Genomic DNA, 21,483 nt, shown 5'->3' on the forward strand with positions numbered 1-21,483 from the left:
CTTTTGGGGAACACTTCCCTTCATGAAGTAGTTGCTTCCAGATGCCCACGAACACCCTGATGTGTGCAGGACGTCGTGGGAGAAGGTGAACAAGGCAGAGCCCTGCTTTCAGCCCCAGCACGAGGCAGAAAGGCCTGTGCGCCCAAAGAAGCAGACTCGGAATTGCGGGCTCCAGAGTGGGGTCATCAGCTGGTCTGGGGCCGTGGACAGGTGGCCCTGAGCTAGGCCTTGAGGGCTGTGTGGGCCACAGACTGGGAGACCAGGGGGCAAGGATCACAGAGGGCGGGGTGGTGTGAGAATGGCCTGAGGGATCACAATTAAAATGACAACAGCTAAAGTAATGAGGGTTCGTACTCGCACCTCAAGTCAATAAGGGTGTGGAAGAGGCTCTGCAGTGCTGGCTTCCGGCCCAGCACAGAGTGAGCAGCTGGTAAAAGCTGGCAAATGGCAGCTGTCTTCTCTGCCAGGAGGGGGCCCCAGCAAACTGTGAAAGGCGGCCTGAGTTCTGAGTGTCAGTCTATTTTGGAGCCAATCCGGGTGCCCTTTGGCACATTTTCTGCCCTGCAACCCCTTCATTGCGCCCAGGGGCAGGACTGGACCCTGGGTGGACCCAGCCCTCTATAGCGTGGCTTCTCCGAGCTGCGTTAGCCCCATTGCCCTGTGAGCCCTGGCCCCCATCCCAGGCACCACCACGTTGAGCCCACTCCACAAAGTATTAAGATGTCCTTTCACCTTGCCTGGCCCTTTTCACTGGGGGTGATTCCAGGAGAGGGTCAGGGACCAGCTCCTGTGAAACCTGGGGCTTCAGCCTCTGGAGAGATGCCTTCACTGCCCAGAGTGGAGTGGGGGATACCGGGTGTCCTTTCTGTTACTCCAAGGGCACCCAAGGCACTTTGGAGAGTGTTGCAGAACCCAGATGAGGAAACCCTACCCTGACCCCAACTCAGAGGGCATCATTCAAATGATGTCCCTGCCTCAAAATCTGCTCCCTAGCCAGAGATGTAGTCCTGTCACCTACCCAGATGTTAATCTCCTCACCTGCGTTGGGACTCCCCTCCCACACATATCCAAGCAACCACGGTTCATCTGACCCTCCCAGACTCTCCCTCCCCTTCTTCCCCTCCTCCCCTCTCCCCCAGGCCCTCGTCTTCTCCCTCCTGTTGCCTGTTATTACATTAGCCTCTCAATGCCTTGCTCCCCTCCAGGAGCTCTCCTTTGGGGCCAGTCTCCAAAGAGCTAAGGAACAATCTTTTAGAAATGCAAACCCCATTGCCAGAGTTCCCCTTAGTGGTCTTCACTTACCTTCTAGCTAAAACCCCAATTCCTTAGCAAATGAGACCTCCTTCCTGTGGTTGGCTTATCCTTCTCCTTCTGACCCATCCACTTCTCAGACCTGGGGGCCCAGGCCCACTGAAGGCTCCCCCTGAAACCCCTGGACCTTGCTTTCTTGGAACCCGCACATATTTGTACCTGGCCCCTCTGCCTGGAACACCTACCCACCCCAGAGCTTTTTTCTCCCCTAACGCCAAGTTACCTTGAATTTCATTTTCAATGTTTATGTCACTATCTTACTTGTAGTTCTTTTTTTTTTTTTTTAAGTGGAAATGTCTATTGTTTTTGCTGGCAAAACAAGTAGACAATGTTTTGCATTGTCTATTTTGCATGGTCGTTCTGGTCAGGGTCCCTGCATTGGGATGCCTTCCTCTCTCCCCATCTGGGTGCTTTCCACCTGGGCTGCCTGGTGCCTCTGATGTGCACACAGGTAGTTACACCTGTAATTGTTCAGGCTTGTTGGTTTCTCAGTGTTTTATCCACTGCATCCTGCAGTTCCTGAAGTATGTTGGGTGCTTAATAAAGATATTATTCAAAATATCTTTAATGCATCTTCTATTTCAAAGCTATAGATCCAAGTGTCTGAACTTTTAAAATTAAAATTTAGAAGAGTTTAATTATTCTGCAACTCAGTTGCTAGCTCGAGCCCTCTTCCTGCCTCATGGTGGATACTTTAGCCAATCCCAGGAAATCCACCATTTCTGTGACACCCCTTCTAGTCCAATGTATGCTTTTTATTCTATTTTCTCCTCCTCACTTCCGTAACAGGATCCAAGTTAGGGTGCCTCTCTGAAGTGTCTAGACACTGGTGGGAAGAGCTGGGTCCTTGGAGGCCATGCTGAAGCTTGGCTGGCATCTGTCTCGCAGTAGGCATCTGCTCCCCAGCCTTTGCTGCGATGCCTTCTCAGCATGTCGCAGAGGATAGACGGGGGCAACCACTGAGTGTGGGCTGGTGGCCTCATTCCTATCAAAGAGCCCCTTCCCTTTACGAATCCCAAACCTCAAGATGCTACCTTGCGAGCGACCTTAGAGTAGAAGGGGTGGATGTGAGTAAAGATCCACCCACCTCCCAGCTCCTTCCTCAAAAGTGGGGAGGGGCTGGAAGAGAGGCTGAGCCTTGGAGAAGGTGCCCCATTATCTGGAAGAACACAGTAATGAGTCTCTGAACATGCAAAGAGCCCTGTGGGGCCCAGGTTGGTGGTAGGAGGTCTTGGTGGTAGAATGGCTCAGCATAATAAAGAGGGGAGGAATATTTGTGGAGTTGGAGTTGGGGGTGGGGTTCAGGGGTTGGCCAAGGGTGTGAGTGGGGAGGGTAGAGCCACTGCTGGCAGAATGGCCAAGGGACTTTGTAAGAATAGGAACGCCTACTTTGTCCCTGTGATGGGGTGGGCCCTGTCTGTCTCTGCAAACTTTCAATCAAGTAGACTGCACCCAAACTGGAGTGCTCACCCTGGGAACTGAAGGGAGGCTCTTTCCATCTCAAGTTCAAACTCCCACCCTTTCACCCTTGGGAAGACCCTGGGGGACGTAGCCTGCAATCCTGATGTGACCCCGGCAAAATGATCAGTGGTGCTCCCTGGGCAGTCAGTTCTGGGACGGAGTCACCTTTGAGGAGCGGGGTCACTTGGACAAACCTGGGGTTAGGAGGAGTCAGCGCCCCATCTTCCTGTGCAAACACATTTGCCTCTTTCTTCAGCACCTGGCGTGATGCCAACAATCTGTAAAAGAAAAAGTGTCCCCAAACTGGTCCAGGACAGAAATTTTTTTGTGTGATGCAATTAGCAATTTCCTTCTGGAAAGAAATCAGCATTCCTGGTGAAATGCAAATTTCTGATGAGCTTTAATAGAATTAAAACTGGTGGGAAACCAGTGCCCAGCCCACCCAGCTGCCTCCCAGAAGGAAGGGGCAGTGGCCAAGCCTGTCTGTATCTAAGGAGATATGGAAATAGTTCTTTGCCAGCTACTTCCACAAAGAGGCTATAACACAAAATCATGCCCTAAAATAGCTATAAAATATGTGGTAGAGGGTCCACTTGAGTCTAAACTGTGACTCAGACCGAAAGGAGCTTATGGTGACCTGTAGAGGCAGATGGGTTCTGGGAGGGATGAGGGAGCTGGACACCATGAGTGGGAGCCTTGCTTTCTTCGTGCACACCGACGAGAGTTGCTTTGCCTCCCTCCCTCCAACACTGTGATGATCAAATGAGATAAGGATTAGATGGCAACATAATTGGAAAAGTAGAAGGTGGCTTGTAAATCAGGGATTTATTATTACTGTCATCTGATTCAGAGGTGATCTGCCCATGCCAGAAAAGCTCAGGATGCAGGTTCTACACCAGTGTCCCTAACATAGGCCTGCTTTTCAATGGTATGCAATTTCCCCATCGTCCAAAGGTGCCTCTCCCCCTCTGCATTTTCTCTGTGGTTGCTCCAGCTCTGAAGCCCTCTGAAGTGCATGGCTTCCTTACTCCCTGCAGCAGCTTCCTGACCCTCCTCCTGTGGCCTCCTGTCCAGGCTCCCCAACAGTCAGACCAGACCAGGCACCCCCAGCCCTGTTTACAGCAAAGCCAAGGCCACTGGAGCTGCTATTGGGAGAAAAGGGTTAGTCGCCTTCCCAGCCCGTGGCAGTCCCAACCGGGCCTCTCCCCACTCCCAGCACAGGCACAACGTAGTCTGTCTCTCTGCCGATTATGAGATAGCTCATGGCTGTTAGGTCTGCTTGAATAAGCTCTTTTGTCCCAGAGAATTTTCCCATGTCGTACATTTAGTCTGTTGTGTTATGGGTCAGTGAGCAAGGAGATAAGTCTGAATTCTTAAACAACCTTGTGAACGCAAGACATCTGTCTGAAAGGCAATCAAACAACATCTGTCACGCTCTCCCAAACTTCCAAGGCCCTTTCTTAAAAAACAAATCATTGTTGTATGTTTACGTTTCTTTGAAAAATTCAGCTATTACCGAGATATATACTTTGAAAGAGGAAAGTCCCTCATAAATCTTCACCTCCCTTCCCCCCTCCCCTCAGTGCCAGAAAACTATTGTTAATACTTTGGTGTATATTGCTCAGATTTTTCTTCTCTGCACCTACTAACACAGATAGTATTATTATTATTATTACCTTTTTCTTTTTTTTTTTATCATTGTACCATAGATATTGTTTTGCAATTTGCTTTTTGACTTAATATAGAACTTCTTTCAGTACTAGGATCTCATTTTTTAAACAATTGTAGAGTGTTCCATCATGTCTATGAATAATCACTTATTTAATGAGTTTCCTGTTGATGGATATTTGGAATTCAACCCTTTCCAACACAATTTTTCCTTTATATGAACAATACTGCAGTGGATATCCTTGCACATGTTTTTGTATACCTGTGAGAGGGTTTCTATGCGTATAGGATGTAATATTTCTAGAAACAGAAATGCTAGATCAAAGGTATAAACATTTAAAATTTAGTAGGTATTGCCAAATTGACTAGGCAAGCATGGCTAGGGTTCGGTTTATAGATTTCTTGAAGGTAGAGAATGCCACTGGGCACCTAGAGGGGTTAGTGCCAGCAACAGAAAGGAGTGGCAGTTCACCTTGGGTATACCCGGGAGTGTTTCCCCAGCTGCCTGTAAGACTTGAGGCATCTTAGTGTGTGTGGACTAACCCAGGAGAGGACAAGGCATAAACTATTGGTCTGGAAAGGACAGAGTCATCAGTTGAGTGAATCCCAGGTAAGGTGAGGCCTGAATGGCATGAACATTTATGAAATTGTGTGTCTATCACAATCCCTTCGAGAGAGACCTCTTCCCACTCCCCAACTCCAACCACTGGGTTCTCGTAGGAGCTGCCTATGCTATTGTTTGCTGGCCTAGCCAGGGGTCAGCAAATATAATCTCTGGCTAATTAGAAGTCTTCCCTAGCATTTTTTGAATGGGAAGTAAGGGAAGAGAGGTCTTGTTCCAGGTGAGGGAGTTGGAAATACGTGTGTCCAGAGTTGACCAGGGGTCATGGTTTCTGCACTGTAGAGAAAGACATTTGGAGAGACCGAAGCTGACTCCCCAGTAGAGGATGAGACAAGAGACAAAGAAAGCTCCAGAGCCCAAGTGGTGATGGAGGCTCTGATTCTTGCCATTCCCAAGGCCCAAGGGCTAATACTTTTGGTATGAGCCAAAATAATTAGTTTTGCCTGTTTTTGACCTTTGTATAAACGGAATTATACAGTTTGTACCCATTTGTCCTTGTCTCTTTGATGCAACGGTACATTGGTGAGATTCATCCATGTTTTTGCACATAGCAGTAGCTTTTTTCACTTTAACTGCCTCATAGTATTCCAGTGATCTTGAGTATATACCTCTGAATAGGATTTGGGGGTCATGTGATAACTCTATGGTAACTTTTGAACTGTTTCCCCAAACAATTGCACACTTTTAAGTTCCCACCAGCAAAGTATGAGTGTTCCAGTTTCTTTACACCCACACCAATACTTGTTCTTGTGTGTCTTTTTGATTACAGTCCTCCTAATGGGTGTGAAGTGGTGTTCCACTGTGGTTTTGCTTTACATTTCCCTGATGGCTAATGATGTTGAGCAACGTTTCATGCATTTATTGACCATTTGCATATTTTTTTTTGGAGAAAAGTCTATTCAAATCCTTCGCCCACTTAAAAATTGGGTTATTTGTCCTTTTTATTGATAAGTTGTAAGACTTCTTTAAATATTCTGGATCCTAGACCCTATCACATATATGACTTGTAGATATTTCCCCCCCATTATGGGGCTGACTTGTGTTTTCAAAAGATCACTGTGGTTACTATTTTGACAGTAGGTTGTGGGGAGAGGGCAGAGTTAGAAGCTGGGAGAACAGATAGGAGGCTAATGTAGTCATCCAGGTAAGGGATGATGGTGTCAAAATAAATTCTGACTCTCTAAGTTGTAAGACAGAGCCTTGGGTCTGCTCTAAAGTCTCTGTCTGGTTCTGGCCCTGGCACTGCCTTTGACTCTCCCTGATTCTGACCTGGTTTTTTGCCTACAGTTTTGCTCATCCCTCCCTGATTTCAGTTTATGTCCATGTCCCCATTTTCCCTTCAATGTCCTTAAATGTTAATTTCATCTGGCCACATTGTAGGCAGTTTTGTGAATCACCCCTTATCCCATTTATAATGGGCACTAGGTGTGGGAAAATAAAGAGGTGGTAGATAGGGAGACGGGGGACAGACTCCTGGCTTTCGTGGACTTCCAGAAGCTGGGCTTCTTCTGGTGCTTGCCCTCCCACAGTTGTTTACCTGGCTCTGAGTTCTGGTTCTACTTCCTGGATTCCCAGCTGCCCATGATGTACTGGGAGCCTGGTACGTGACTCTGAAGTGGAGGGATGCAATAGAGAGCTTTGGAGGACAGCCCACAGATGCCTAAAAAGGCAGACACTCCATTCTTTTCCAGTCTGTGGGGCGGCCCCTTCTGAATGCATATCGCTGAGCTTTAATAGACACGAGTCAAGCCATGGATGCCCTATTCTCCTCTCTGGGAGTTAAGAGTTGGGGCTACAAAGCTTGCTGGACACAAAGTCTTGTATCCAAGATTCAAATGAATTTTTAACATATTAGAAACAACTTAGTAGAAATAAAAATTCTAATTAAGTATCACGTAGAACAGCCAGGGCTGGGACTATGGTGGTTAGAGCAGGATCTAGGGTGCAAAATTTAAGGAAGCATTGAGGGAGGGGGATTAACATACACACGCTATTATATATAAAATAGATAAACAAGGACCTACTGTATAGCACAGAAAACTATATTCAATATCTTGTAATAACCTATAATGGAAAATAATCTGAAAAAGAATATATATATGTATATATAAAACTGAATCACTTTGTTGTACACCTGAAACATTGTAAACCAACTATTCTTCAATAAAATAAATAAATAAATAATTTTTAAAAATTTAAGGAAGCATTCATTCTCCTCTTGTCTCTTGCCTTACTCTAGTCCTGGCCTTAAGAAAGTTTCAGAAAATATCAAATAGCCAGGAAGAAAATCTAATGAAAGTTATTTAAGATTTCTAGAGTAAATACACTGAACATTACTTAGAGAATTTAAAGAAGGACAAAATAAGTGAAGATCTATACCTTGGTTACGGATTAGAAGACCAAATGTTCAAAACTAAATATGTCAGTTCTTCCTAAATCTACCTATAGATTCAGGACAATCCCAGTAAAAATCCTAGCTGGTTATTTAATGGTAATTGAGAGATGATTCTGAAATTTATAAGGACATCCAAATAATTTAGAATAGCCAAGGCAGTTCTGAATAAAAACAAAGCTGGAAGACTTATACTATCTGATATCAAGATTTACTCTAAGGCTACAGTAATTAAGACAGTCTGGTGATTGTACAAGAATAGAAAAATAGACTGAGGGAATAGAAAAGAGAGTCAAGAAACTGTCCTCACATATATGGTTCCTGGATTTATGGCAAAAGCTCTATGGCAAATAAGTAAAGAAAGATTTTTTTTTCGACAAATGATGTGGGTCAATTGAACATTCATATGGAAAAAATTAATCCTGACCCTTACCTCACACAATAAATTAATTAATTTGAGATGGATCATAGTCCTAAAGGTGAAAGTTGAAAATAAATAAGTGTGATGGCATGTGTTGACCTCGGTGGTGGGGTATACAATTGTACGAGTTCGTTAAAAGTTTGTTCACTTTGGGACAATTCAAGCAACTATATGTTTTATGCTCTTCTAATCATTGAATTATAGTCGACAATCAAATTTGTTTAAAAAGCAGAAAAGAAGTGTCCAAATTGTACATGAAAATGATTACATTTTACTGTGAGTAAATTACACTTTAACAAGAAAATGAAAAAGCGAAGTAAGTAAGGCTATTGGGCTGATGAGAGCTAGCACCCCTGACATAGACCAGTCAACTTGACGAACTGCGCATCCTGTGAGCCCTGCCCCCCATGCACAGTTCGTCCCATTCTGAGGTCATCATAAGAGGAAGTAGAAGGTTCAGTAGGCAGGAAGAAGTCAGAAGAGTGGTGTGATGAGTATCTGACTCTATTCAGATTCCGTTTCAAGATGTGATGAGCATGCAGAAGAGAATGGAGGACCCCCACTGCCTCCTGTCCCCAGGTTTTAGACAGGAAACTCAGTTATGAGTAACACCAGAACGCCAGTGTGACTGATGTGTTGAATGAATAAGCTGCAAGATGCCATTTGCTCCCCTCATGACAACTCAAACCCACTCTTTGAAATCATCTTATCTTTTCCTGGTGTCTTGGTTTGCGTCTCCCCAGAAACAGACTCTGAGACAGAATTGGAGTGCAATCAAATGTCCTAGGACACACAGGTAGGAGGTGAGATAAGAAAGGAAATGAGCCAATGAGGGGTGAATTTTCAGGCCAGGTATCACTGAGCCATCCCAGCTGGGGGGCCAGGAAGCTGTGGTACTTAACCAACAGCCTCCTGTCCCTCCCTGACTGCAGACTGCTTCCAGGTACATGAGTTCTGCAGCACTTCTGGTTTGCCTTGCTCAAGGCTCGGATGTGTGCCCTGTCAGATAAAAGCCCTCAGCCAGAGCAGCAGGTATTGGCAACACACAGCCTTCCTGCGTAGGGTTAATTCCAAGGGATATGGGCATGGCAGTGTCCACTAAAACTGGTTAAAATCCGAGGAGGTCCCATAGTTTTTCCAGGCCTTTTTAATCACAAGAAAAGACTCCTCTTAAAGTCTCATCTGCTCTAATATTCGATACTTTATTGTACTTAAATCCTTGCCCTGACATTAGCTGGGGGCTGCCATAGTCTGAACACCAGCAGAAAAATGATCTGATGGTTTTTCTTTCTGACTCAATCTTTTTCCTCCTTTACTACCTGCTCTTTTTGGTTTCTGCAGGGCTGAAGTGAGTAGGGGAGGAGAGGGAAGGGGCAGGAAAGGCTTTGCTTGACTAGTTCCGTTGTAATTGGGCTCTGGTGTTCTCTGCATGGGGTAGATGCCCAGTTGCTGGATTATTTTCCCAGGAAGTTTTTTTGGGGGGGCTCTTCAGGGATTCTACCTTTGCTGGGTATCTTGCACCTGCAGTTCCCTTGAAGTGGGCAATGGCTCCACCTGCTGGCCACCTGATTATCAGTGGCAGCCTCCCCCTTCTGCTTTCTGATTCATTCCCCTGCCGTACTCCCGTGTGGTTCTTGCGGGCAGACTCTCTCACAGGAAGACCTGGTCCGGCTCCCTTCAGCAAGTCCATCCCTGGCCGGTGGGAGACGCACATCCATCCTTGTCCTGTCAGGCTCTCAAAGTGCAGCCATTCCCATTCCCACTACAGCCAGGTCTCTTCCTACAAGCTGCCAGCTTCCTACAACTCACAGGAGGAGTTCAGCCACAGCCTCCAATCTTTAGATTTTGTGGATGTGGTTCCAGCCCTCTGTTTTTCATGTCTAGCTTTCCAAAGGTTTCTCTTTAAAGCCCCTCTTGCTGGCTTGAGGTGGCACATACTGCCTTGTGATGCCAGCTTGTCAGCTAGAAGCTTTGGGTTGCAAGGAATGCAAAATCCAAGTCACACTGGCTTAAACTATAAAGCTTCTAAATTATAAGATTGGAGTGTTTCAACGTAGACAGATCTTGTGGTTTAAAGATATTTCCGAAGACTCAGGGGCTTTGGGTTCTCTGCTCTGTTGTTCACCCTGTGGGCTGCATCTGAAGATGGCTGTTGCCAGGTGCAATTTAGGCTTCACATCTAGCAGTTTACATCCTTCTCCAGAGATCCCTCTGTCCACTATTCTAAGTGAGGGTCCTTAGGGTCACTGTGATTGGCCCAGTTTCAGATACATGTCCAACCCTGCACCAATGACTTACGGGTGAGGGAATGGAAGATGCTGATTGTCTAAGCCTATCAGGGTCCAACCTGGAACTGGAGGTAGATCACTTCCTCTGTAGTACATGGTCGGTGTGCAGAAGGGGTAAGTACACAAATGAAGGTCTGGGCATTGTTAGAAAGAAGGGAACGGATGCTGAGTAGACAACTGTGTTAGTTTCCTAGGGCTACTATAACAAAGTACCCAAAACTGGGTGGCTTACAAAAACAGAAATTTATTGTCTCACAGTTTTGGAAACCAGAAGTCTGAAATCAAGATGTTGGCAGAGCCATGCTATCTAACAGCTGTAGGGGAGATCCTTCCCTGCCGCTTCTAGCTTTTGGTGTTCTCCGGCAACCCTTGGCACTCTTTGGCTTGTAGTCACATGGCTGTCTTCTCCCCTTGCGTCTTCATGTTTTTTTCTCTCTGTGTGTTTCTGTGTTCACAAGACGTTCTCTTCTCTTACAAAGACACCAGTCAGATTGGATTAAAAGCCCACCCTACTAATGTATGACATTTTTTAAAAAATTAATTAATTTATTTGTTTATTTTTGGCTGCGTTGGGTCTTTGTTGCTGCACGCGGGCTTCCTCTACTTGTGGCGAGTGGGGGGCTACTCTTTGTTGCGGTGCGCGGGCTTCTCACTGTGGTGGCTTCTCTTGTTGCGGAGCACGGGCTCTAGGCACGCAGGCTTCAGTCGTTGTGGCTCGCGGGCTCTAGAGCGCAGGCTCAGTAGTTGTGGCGCACGGGCTTAGCTGCTCCGCGGCATGCGGCATCTTCCCGGACCAGGGCTCGAACCCGTGTCCCCTGCACTGGCAGGTGGATTCTTAACCCCTGCGCCACCAGGGAAGCCCTAATGTATGACATTTTAACTAATTTGCAATGACCCTATTTCCAAGTAAGGTCACCTTCTGAGACACTGGGGATTAGGACTTCAACATATCTTTTTTGGGGACACAATGCAACTCATAATAACAACAAATATCTACTTAAAACTATTCTCACAGCTTATTCTTACACAAAATTATTTAATTTGATCATACTTACTCATCACACTTGAATCCAAAATTAAATTTGTCTATTTCTTATAAGCAGTTTCACTTAAAAAAAGAAAAAAGAAGAAATACTAACCCTCTCTGAAGTTATTCAGAAGCACATGCTATCTACTCTTGAAGATAAATTCCAAAGAGCAGTATCAAAAATATTTTTATCTTGGCAATATCATTAGAATATAGGCAGAGCCCCCAAAGAATGGTGTTGCGGCCCCTTACTCATTTTGATAAGTACCTTCTGGTGAGTTTGGGGAATGGTCACTGTCTTTATTTGTCTCTGAGAGGGACCTAGAAAAAGGTCAGAAGAAAATCTCAGTGGAGTGATCTCTTCAGCTGCTCACATCCCAAGAGCTTCTTAACTGATCTGCTTCCCAGTGGTTACTTTGAATATCTTGTATATGTCCCACTGTTTCTCTCTCATATCTATCATCTATCTATCTATCTATCTATCTATCTATCTATCTATCTATCATCTATCTATCTATCATCTATCTATCATCTATCTATCTATCTATCTATCTATCTATCTATCTATCTATCATCAACCCATCATCTATGTTTCTGTCCAATCTATTTAACTTTTTAATTACATAAATAAATCACGTTTACTGTAGAACAGGGTCTGTGGGTGGGTCGGGGGTGTACTCTTGCTCCCTAGGGGACTTTTGGCAATGTCTGGAGACATTTTGGTTGTCACAATTGGGAGGTGCTACTGGCATCTAGTGGGTAGAGGCCAGGGTTGCTGCTAAACATCCTACAAGATGCAGGACAGCCTCCACAATAAAGAATTGTCTGGCCCCGAATGTCAGTGGTGCTAAGGTTAAGACATCCTTTGTAGAAAACTAGAAACTTTGAAGAAACAAATGTAAAAATAATTTCCGCTGGGGATTTCTACAATTAACATTTTGGCCAAATTCTTCCAGACTTTTTATTTTTTTTTTAAATGCACAAAAATACATTTGGAAATAATTACAGATGTGTGAAGAAAGAAATGTGATTATCATATACATACAGTTTTGTAATCTTTTTTCACTTAGTAATATTATTCCATGTCAGTGGTTTTATACTGTCACATCATTTTCCTCATTAAAAAATAAGCTTTTAAAAAACAAAAGTATTACATTCACGTGGTTAAAAATGAGAATTGCAAAAGTGTGTAAAGTAAAAAAGTTCTTCCATAGTGGTTATGTACAATTTAGTACATGTGAATTCTTTAAACACCACACATTGGATTGTGCAATAACACTGTTGTGTACTCTGCTTTCATTGCTTAGTAATGTATCTTAGGACAATTTCCATATCCACACATATAGATCCATCCCATTCTTTATACTGCTGCATAGTATTACCTATAACGTGGGTGGGCCTCATCCAATCAGTTGAAGGCCTGAATAACACAAAAGACTGACCTCTCTCAAGGAAGAAGGAATTCTGCCAAAAGACGGCCTTTGAACTTGAACTACAACATTGGCTCTTCCTTGAGTCTTCAGGCTGCCGGCCCACCTTCCAGATTTCGGACTTGCCAGCTCCATAATTGCATGAGTAATTCCTTGAAATCTCTCTCTCTCTCTCTCTGTAGACACACACACACACACACACACACACACACACACATGCATATTCTATTGGTTCTATTTCTCTGGAGAACCCTAAGACATCAGGCTTCTGGCCTCAACAACACTAGAACTGATGGAAAGTTTAAATTACATTGCCCCCCACCCCACATATAATATTTTAAGGAAGGGAGAAGTAGAAGAATATCTTGATCAATTCTCCAAGAGTAAACAGGGTGGGAGAGGATTTTCCTGTTGAGCTTTGGTGCAGAGTCGACCCAACCTATAGTTGGCAAAGAAAGGCCTCTCTAGAAGGAACATTACTGTGGAGGTGAGGCAAATATCTCCTGTTTACAGCGGTCTAATCAGAGGGGCTGTGTTAGTCTCCTGTCGCTGCTGTAACAAACCACCACACATTTAATGGCTTAAAACAACACTAGTTTTTATCTCAGAGTTCTGTTGGTCAGAAGTCTCAGCTGGGCTCAGCAGGGTCCTCTGCTCAGGGTCTTATAAGACTGAAATCAGGGTATTGGCCAGCTGCATTCTTATTGGGTGGCTCTGGGAAGAATCTGCTTCCAGCCTCATTCAGGCTGTGGGCAGAATGCAGCTCCTTGTGGAGAGGGGCCAACCAGCAGTTCCTAATCCAGGGGCGTAAGGTTTCAGTGACTAATTAGATGAATACTAAGTCCTAGAGGTCTGCAGTAGAACCTTGTAGGTATCTTTCACCACACACTGTCCTGTCCACTTCGAAATGTGTCAAGAGGGTCGATCTCCTGAGAAGGGTTCTCATCCTAAGAGAGTGATCGATAGATAGACTGATAGATAGGTAGATCGATTGATCAATGGATCGATTTGGGGGGAAGAAACAAAGATGGGCGAACGGGAGAGGAGGTGCAACCTCGCCCTCCCAACCTCCACCCAAGTCGTCATTGCAAGGCTGAGGTCCCCATGTCCTCACTGGCTGTCAGCTGGAGGTGGTTCTCAGCTTCCAGAAGCCACCTGCATTCCTTGACTTGTGGCTCTTTCTCTATCTTCAAAGCCAACAGTGGTGTGTTGAGTCTTTCTCAAGTTCCAAATATCTCTGACTTCCTCTTCTGCTTTCAAGGGCTCATGTAACCACATTGGGCCCACCTGGATAATCCAGGATAATCTCCCTATTTTAAGGTCAGTTGATTAATAGCCTTAATTACATCTACAAATTCCCTTTTGCCTTATAAGGCAAAATAATTGTGGTTGTGACATTAGAGCATAAAGGTCATGGGGGCCAAAATTCTGCCTACTTCAGTGACCATGGAGGTAGGTTTTCCCAGACCAGAGGACAGGCCTGGTCCAAAAGTGTGTTCAGACCTTACTTCCTGGGATATGGAGAACTGCTTATAAATTTCAGTGCACAATTTTCCCAACTTGGAGGGCTGAAGGGCTGTAGTCTCTGGTCCTTCCTCTGCTTGTAGCAATTTCTGCAAGAAGCGGGCTTCTTCCTGGTGCAGGGCCTGGGACAGGCTGGGTGTGATGGCATCAGAGAACTCATGCCCTCTGGACCCCTTGCAGGTGCCATTGCCTTTTCCCTGTGTTGTGATCCCCAGGATCATGCTAATGACATGGCTCAAACTTGCAAAGTGCATGAGACACTTAATGCATTTGGCATAAGGAGTTTATATCTGGCATTCTTTTTTCTGGTAGGATACCTTTTTGTCCAAAATGTCAGAGACAGAGTTGTATTTCAGAAGGCTCACTGCTGTGTAGGCCGATGAGGGCCCTGGCTCGGAGCCTCTACATGGTAAACAATGGCAGAGGAAAAGAGTAGGGATGACTGGGAGAGATCCAGCCCAAGGGAGAAGCCAGAGAAACCAATAAGGGCGATGGTAGAGGCCTGCAGACGGGCTTATGGGGTGTTTAGCAGAAGGAAGTTCAATGGGAGCAAGAGAGGCTGAGGTTGAAGGGAGGCATGGAGGAGCTGGGAAGGAGTGAACCACCCTGGGGAAGGAGAGACAGAGGGAAGGAAAGAAAGCCAAGAAAAAGCTGGAGAGAAAGAGGAAATGAGAAATGTAAGAGGGGGAGGTAGAAGAGTTTCCGGAGGTGAAAGGAAAATTTGCTTCACATGAATATGATACAGAACACGAAACTTTTCAACTTAAAACCCTCCAACAAATTCCATCAATTTCATGTTAAAGCAAAGCCCTAAAATAGCCTCCTAGGCCCTCTGCCGTCTGTCTATCTGCCTCCTATCTGAGGCCATCTCACCAGCTCCCCTTCCCACTGCCCACCAGACGCATCAGTCTTCACCGCGGGGCCTTTACACCCAAGCCCCGCGTGTTCACACCGCTTATTTGCTTGCTTCCCTCTGGGCTCCGCTCAGATGTTACCTTAACAGGAATGCTAGCCCGTACATTCTGTGAAACAGCCGAAGCTCCTTGACCTCCCCTTACTTCCTGTTTCCCTTACTTTCCTTTATTTCTCTCTACTTAGCACCACTTGACATGCTGATTGGTTTTATTTATTTTCTGCCTCTTCCCACTTGAATGTAAGCTCTGTGATTTTTTTTTTTAACACTTTTTTTAAAAAAATTAATTAATTAATTTATTTATTTTTGGCTGTGCTGGGTCTTCTTTTCTGTGCGAGGGCTTTCTCCAGTTGCGGCAAGCGGGGGCCACTCTTCATCGTGGTGCGCGGGCCTCTCACTATCGCGGCCTCTCTTGTTGCGGAGCACAGGCTCCAGACGTGCAGGCTCAGTAGTTGTGGCTCACGGGCCTAGTTGCTCCGCAGCATGTGGGATCTTCCCAGACCAGGGCTCGAACCCGTGTCCCCTGCATTGACAGGCAGATTCTCAACCACTGCGCCACCAGGGAAGCCCTCAGTGATTTTTATGTCTTTGTTTTTGTCTGCTGCTGCATCCCAGTGACTAGGAATGTGGAAAACTGTATTTTTCCATAAGATGTTATTCACTTAATTTAAGACATTAGAGTTTGATGCTCATGATTATGATAATAATAATGACCAGCTAACACTTGCATGGCACTTAATGGTTAAGGTGTGTGCTGCTAGATAGCATTGACTTGGTCTTTGCCCAGGGCACCTAGAAGCAGGTAAATCCTGCTCCCAGACCACTGACGCCTTCATCCTTCATGAGATCCCCACATGGGGTCCATGCCCAAGGAACAATGGGAGAGGAAACCAAGTCCCACTTTACTGTTGATGGGACTCAAACCCCGATCCCCAAAGCAGAATCTGAGAGGTCGGGCTGAACCACACATAGAAATCCTTGTTCATTCATTGTCAGGCTTTAAATTGAAGACTAAGATGACATAGCACAGTTCCCTACCTCTTCCCTTCTCCACTGCCCTCCCCCCGCCCCCTGCCTCACCAAGGGCCCTGACCACCAACCAGTGCCCCAAAAGGGGAATCACATGTAACCATTCTTTGGCTGCATTGAAGGAAGGGTCTGCAGGGAGTCAGGTAGTTTGGTCTGATCTGAGGCAGCAAGACATGGGGATATTGGCTAGGATTCTTCTGAATGAAAATGATAGAAATCCAATTCAAAGCTCATATGTGGGAGAAACCTCCAGGAAAAGTAACTCAAAGTGAAGGCTCACAATGCTGGCTTATTTGCATCTTCAACAAAGAACAAAAACCTGCAGAGAAATGACAGGACAGAGGAAAGCAGTTTCAGGCTTCCCAGGGCGGCAAACTGAAAAGGTAAACATATGGGAGGCAGCTGATAGTGTAGGGTTTGTTTGCAGATTCCTCTGGTGCTGATAAGAGTGTGTCTCCAGCACAGGGAGAACTTATATCCCGTCTTCAGGCAGAAAAGCGGAGGGTGGAGAGAGCTTTTTCTGTGTTTGCTGCTTTTTTTTGTTGTTGTTGTTAAATGAGTAAATGAAAAATTTATTTTCACAGCTGTATAATATTTCATTGTGTACCTTAATTTATTTATCTGTTCTCCTGACCATGGACATTTGAGTTGTTTATAGCTTTTGCTATTAAGACCAATGTTGCTAAAAATATTATTGTACATATTGGCTCTTCACATGTGCAAGAGGTTCTTTTGGCTATATACCTAGGCATAGAATTCTAACAAGGGTATGCCAATATTCAACTTTACAAGTTGTTTCTCAAACTCTGCTATTGTCATCCTTCCTAATGCTTGCCAAAGGAATGCATGTAAAGAGTGACGTAGTGGATTATAAAATTGATTGTTGGTTGCCTTCAGCTCAAACTAATTTTTATGGCAAAGAGGCATATTTGGGGGACAGAGTCTGGTTTCCTTCACCTGTCTCTGGCGTAACCTGAACTAGTACGGGACCATGGGTTCCCCTACTCCCTGCAAAACCTCTTATGACGAAAGCAGGTCTCAGAATGAATCTAGGGCAGTCACAGAAGTACAGGGAGGGGGCGCTGTAGACTGGTTTGATGACTTTGGCTTTTACCCTGAGCAAGGTAACAATGCCTGGAGGATTTTAAGCAAAGGAGTGACAACATCTGACTCACCCTCTAAAGGATCATTCTAGCTCCAGGAGGAGATGTTAAATAGGCAAATGGATATTCAAACAAGCTCAGGTGGGAGATCTGGCTAGGTGATACATTTGAAAATCATTAGCTCAGAGATGGTATCAAAAGCTGTGAGGCTGGATGAGATTTCTGAAGGATAATTAGGAAAGAGACCAAGTCCAAGAATTGAGCCATGGGGTATGTCCTCATTCAGAGGCCAGGGAGATGGAGAGGAACCAGCAAGAGCCTAGGAAAAAGCAGTCCTGGAGGAAGTCCAGGAGAGGGTCAAGTCCCAGAAGCCAAGAGCAAGTGTAAGAGGGAGGGAGTGGCCTGTTTTTGGTTTTTTCAAACGCTTCCAGATTAGGGATGAAAGTTGACTGTTGGATTCAGCAGCGTAAAGTTGGCTCATGACCTTGACAAGAGCCATGTTAGCAAGTGATGGGAGTAAGAGCCCTACTGCATTGGTTCAAGAGAGAAGGGAGAAAAGGAACTGGAGAAAGTGAATAGACACCTCTCTTTGGAGCATTTTGTTGTAAAGGCAAAGAGAGAAATTGGGCAGTGGCTGGAGAAGCTAATGGGAGAGGAAAAGGGGTTTTTAGGATGAGAGAAATAATAGTGTGTTTCTCTGCTGCTGGGAAAGACCCAATATAGTGAGAAACCTGATGATACAGTAGGTGGAGGGTAGAATTGCAAAAGAGATGCCCTTGAGTCGGTAAGAAGGAATGGGGTCCAGTGTGCCAGTGGGAGGTGTAGCCTTAGCTGGGGCACAAGTGAAACATCCTTGGTAATTTTCTAGGCAAGATAGTAGAGTATTACATATGACAGTCCCATGTAGACACTATAACATGTGCCAAAAAGGAACCGAAGGTGTATCAGAGCCGTTCGCTCCATGGATGACTCCACTGTGTCTGGATGATTTTGCACGTGAAAATTTAAGTCACAGTTCTCAAGTGTTCCCTCCTAACAGAAGCTTTCTCAACTCCCACAGCCTATCAAATCACTCTACCTTATTTTCCTCAGCGTGCTCATTCACCATCTGAAAATAGCTTGTTAATCGATTAATTAATTCTTTGATTTTCATCTCCTAGAACATGTGCTCTGTAAGGGTTATGACCTTGATGGTTTTGCTCATTGCTGTATTCTAAAAAATAGTGGTTGGCCAATGGTATACTGGTAAACCAACTCTCTGAAAAAAAAAAAAAATCCAGAAAACCAAAAACAACAGAAGTCTGATTTGCAGCATTTGCCTATGGTACAAATAATCTCACCATGGCCAGTTTCAAGCTACCAACATGACATCACGGGATGCGGAGTTGGGAAGAGATGCGCACGTTGGCTTTCACCAGCTGGTACAAGCCAGCTGTACTGCAACTGGCACATAGGTGGTGCTCAATAAATACTGGCTAGTTATTCCATAAAAGGTAGGTCTCTGGATATTCTTGGAAGGTTTATATTTTTCCTGCTGCCTTTTAATCTTCTGTCTTTGCTCTTTTTTCTCTTCCCTGGGCATTCTGTATGTCTCCTGCACTGCCTTGTTGAAAACCTCCTGTGATGCTGCTTGTACCAAAATTTACTGAAGGTTTGAGCAGCAGAGTGGCGTTTGGTCAGGTCCTGACCCTGGGAGCATCTTCCGGTGTGTCCCTCTGTGCAGGGCTCCAGCCTGCAGGGTTAAGGTTGGGTTCCTTTCTTCTCCATCACCTGCCTCTTTAGGAAGTTAATGTTTTCCTCCACTTCATCTCTCTTCAGGGCCACCAAACTAAGCTTAGAGCCCATCCTTCCATAGTTAAAACCTCATGAATATGTCCCCTCATCCTGAAGGACATCTTTCTACTCATCAGTTTCTAGCATCTTTGAGGATCAGAGTGCACAAAAAGAAACCCTGTGACTTTTCTTTTTATCCTGGGCAGGGTTAAATTTGTTGGCAGGGTTGCTACGCTGATTTCCATCCCCGCACTCCTCTCCAACAACCCAGCACATCTGAGAAGGCAAAAATGGCTCTTTTGAAGTTATTTTTTCTTCACTTTAAAAGGCTTTTTTTTTTTTTTTTTTACAAGAAGAAAGAGTGTGAATGGATAGAGAAAGACAATTGCAAAAGCAGACCCTGGGGATCACATTGATTCTACAGTTTTCACTGCAAATGTCTGATGGTCTCTGGTCAACGTGGCTGTCTGAGATCTTACCTGGAGGGTTCTCTTAACTCAAGACTTCAGAAAGACAACCAAAGAATTAATGGATATGGACAGCCCTAAGATGAACTTCTGATTCTTCTTCTTGAGTGAAAACTCTCTTGAGCAGGGCTCTGGAATTGTCCCTTCTCTGGTTCCACCTGGATTTCTCTTTGGTCCTGCTCCAGTTCAATTCTGCTCCGTGTGTCCTATGCGGATATTGTCCTGTCCTGTTCTGCCCTGTGTAGCTGCTTCCTTGTACTGGGGACTCTGTTACCTGATGGCAGGAGCATCTCAGTCTCTGTACCTGCAGCTGCTCCAAATGAAATCAAACTCTTTTTCAACTGTGAGGGAGCGTGCTTTGCCCCAGTGCTCTCTGCAGAAAGACCTGTTGCCAGTTACTTATAGATTTGGAATTTTATTATTATTTTTCCTATTTGCATGGTTCTCTGACTGCCTTTAGTATTCTCTGCTAGCTGCCTTTGCACTTCCCCATTTTGTGAATTGTTAGCCTGGGTTGCCGTGGCAAGGGATTTATAAGTGCGTTCTTTTCTTGGGACGGGTGTTCATTACACAACAGTATAAAGCCATTAAACTTCCTGTGTAACTCTCTTAAGCTTCCTCCCTAAGTTTAGGAGAACTTGGGTTTTATCATTTTAGAGTGAGCTATTAAAACCCCTTGACAACTTTATGAGCTGATTAAACACTCTTCAACTTTTCATTTCTTCTCTAAAAAACAATGAAAATGGAAACAATGACAAAAATAATTATTTATTGAGTACATACCACAGACCAGGAAGTCTACTCTTTTCACATATTTTAAAATTTAATTCTTAGAACAACCCTAGAATTATTCTTATTATTATATAAAGAAACAAACACATAGGAAGTAATGTGCCCTAGGTCACTGAAAGTAAATTACAGATCTAGAACACAAACCCAGGTCTGCCTGACTCCAAAGTCTTTGCTTTTAAAACTTTTCACTGAATTTTGAGATCTCTCTCTCTTCCAAGGGCCATTACAGCCAAATTATTTTCCAGGCTGAAGTGACAATGACAAAAGCCATGATCACCTTAGTGGTAAAGAAATTCAATCAAGGGCTAGAATTGCCCAGTGGACAGAGAATTTCTACCTTTAGATCTCTTGTTCTGTAACAACTTTTATTTCATTGATTAGTACCCACTGAGGTTGCTTCTTTAAAAATTATTTACATGGAGGCCTAAGAGATAGCAGCATCATGGAACGTATTTATTTATTTATTTGAAATCATTTTTATAATTGAAGTGTAGTTAATTTACAATGTTGTGTTGTGTACAGCAAAGTGATTCAGATATATATATATATATATTCTTTTTCAGATTTTTTCCAATATAGGTTATTACAAGATATTGAATATAGTTCCCTGTGCTATGCAGTAGGTCCTTGTTGTTTATTTTATATATAGTGGTATGTATCTGTTAATCCCAAACTCCTAATTTAACTCCCCACCCTGCTATCCCCTTTGGTAACCATAAGTTTGCTTCCTATGTCTGTGAGATGGACGGTACTTACTGCCCTGCATTAGATGGTCCACAATGACTAATGTAATGAAGTGTACTTGGGATCCATGATGATGAAAATGATGAAGAAGATGATGATGGTGAATTTTTTTTTTTAGTCTGGGTTTATTTCTTGACTCCAAAACCAAAGTGTCAGATCTTGGCCTTTTTTTCGAGTATGTTTTCATTCCTCTGGAAGGTACAAGGAGTTATCTTTCCTGGTTATACTCAGCTTGTAATTAAAAGCCCCTTTTCTAGAATGGGACTATACTCCAGATGTACCTTCTTCTTCGGGAACTTGGTAGAAATGCAAATTCTTTGGCCTCCACCCCAGACCTCCTGAGTCAGAACCTCTGGATGTGGGGATTAGCAATCTGTGTTTTAAGAAGCCCTGCACGTGACTCTGGTGCTCAAGTTTGAGGACCGCTGGTGTAGACACTCACACTCATCTTGCCCCACTTGCTCTCCTAGGCAACTTCAACCTCTCCCAATGCTTTGATGGCTTCAAATATCTTCAAC

The 21,483-nt window shown here is 44.4% G+C and overlaps 1 protein-coding gene across 1 annotated transcript in view; it reads right to left on the reverse strand.

Annotated features, from left to right (window-relative positions):
- Positions 1-2,957: 2,957 nt before the first annotated feature.
- The window catches only part of LOC309630695 (nuclear autoantigen Sp-100-like), a 106,300-nt gene continuing 87,774 nt past the window's right edge, over positions 2,958-21,483 (reverse strand). The window contains exon 17 of the mRNA XM_082396223.1: positions 2,958-3,050. Within this exon, the coding sequence (XP_082252349.1) occupies positions 2,973-3,050 (78 nt within the window). The 3' untranslated portion in view covers positions 2,958-2,972. The remainder of the gene's footprint in view (positions 3,051-21,483) is intronic.

The sequence above is a fragment of the Balaenoptera borealis genome, assembly GCF_965194805.1.
Source record: "Balaenoptera borealis genome assembly, chromosome: 6".
NCBI lineage: Eukaryota > Metazoa > Chordata > Mammalia > Artiodactyla > Balaenopteridae > Balaenoptera > Balaenoptera borealis.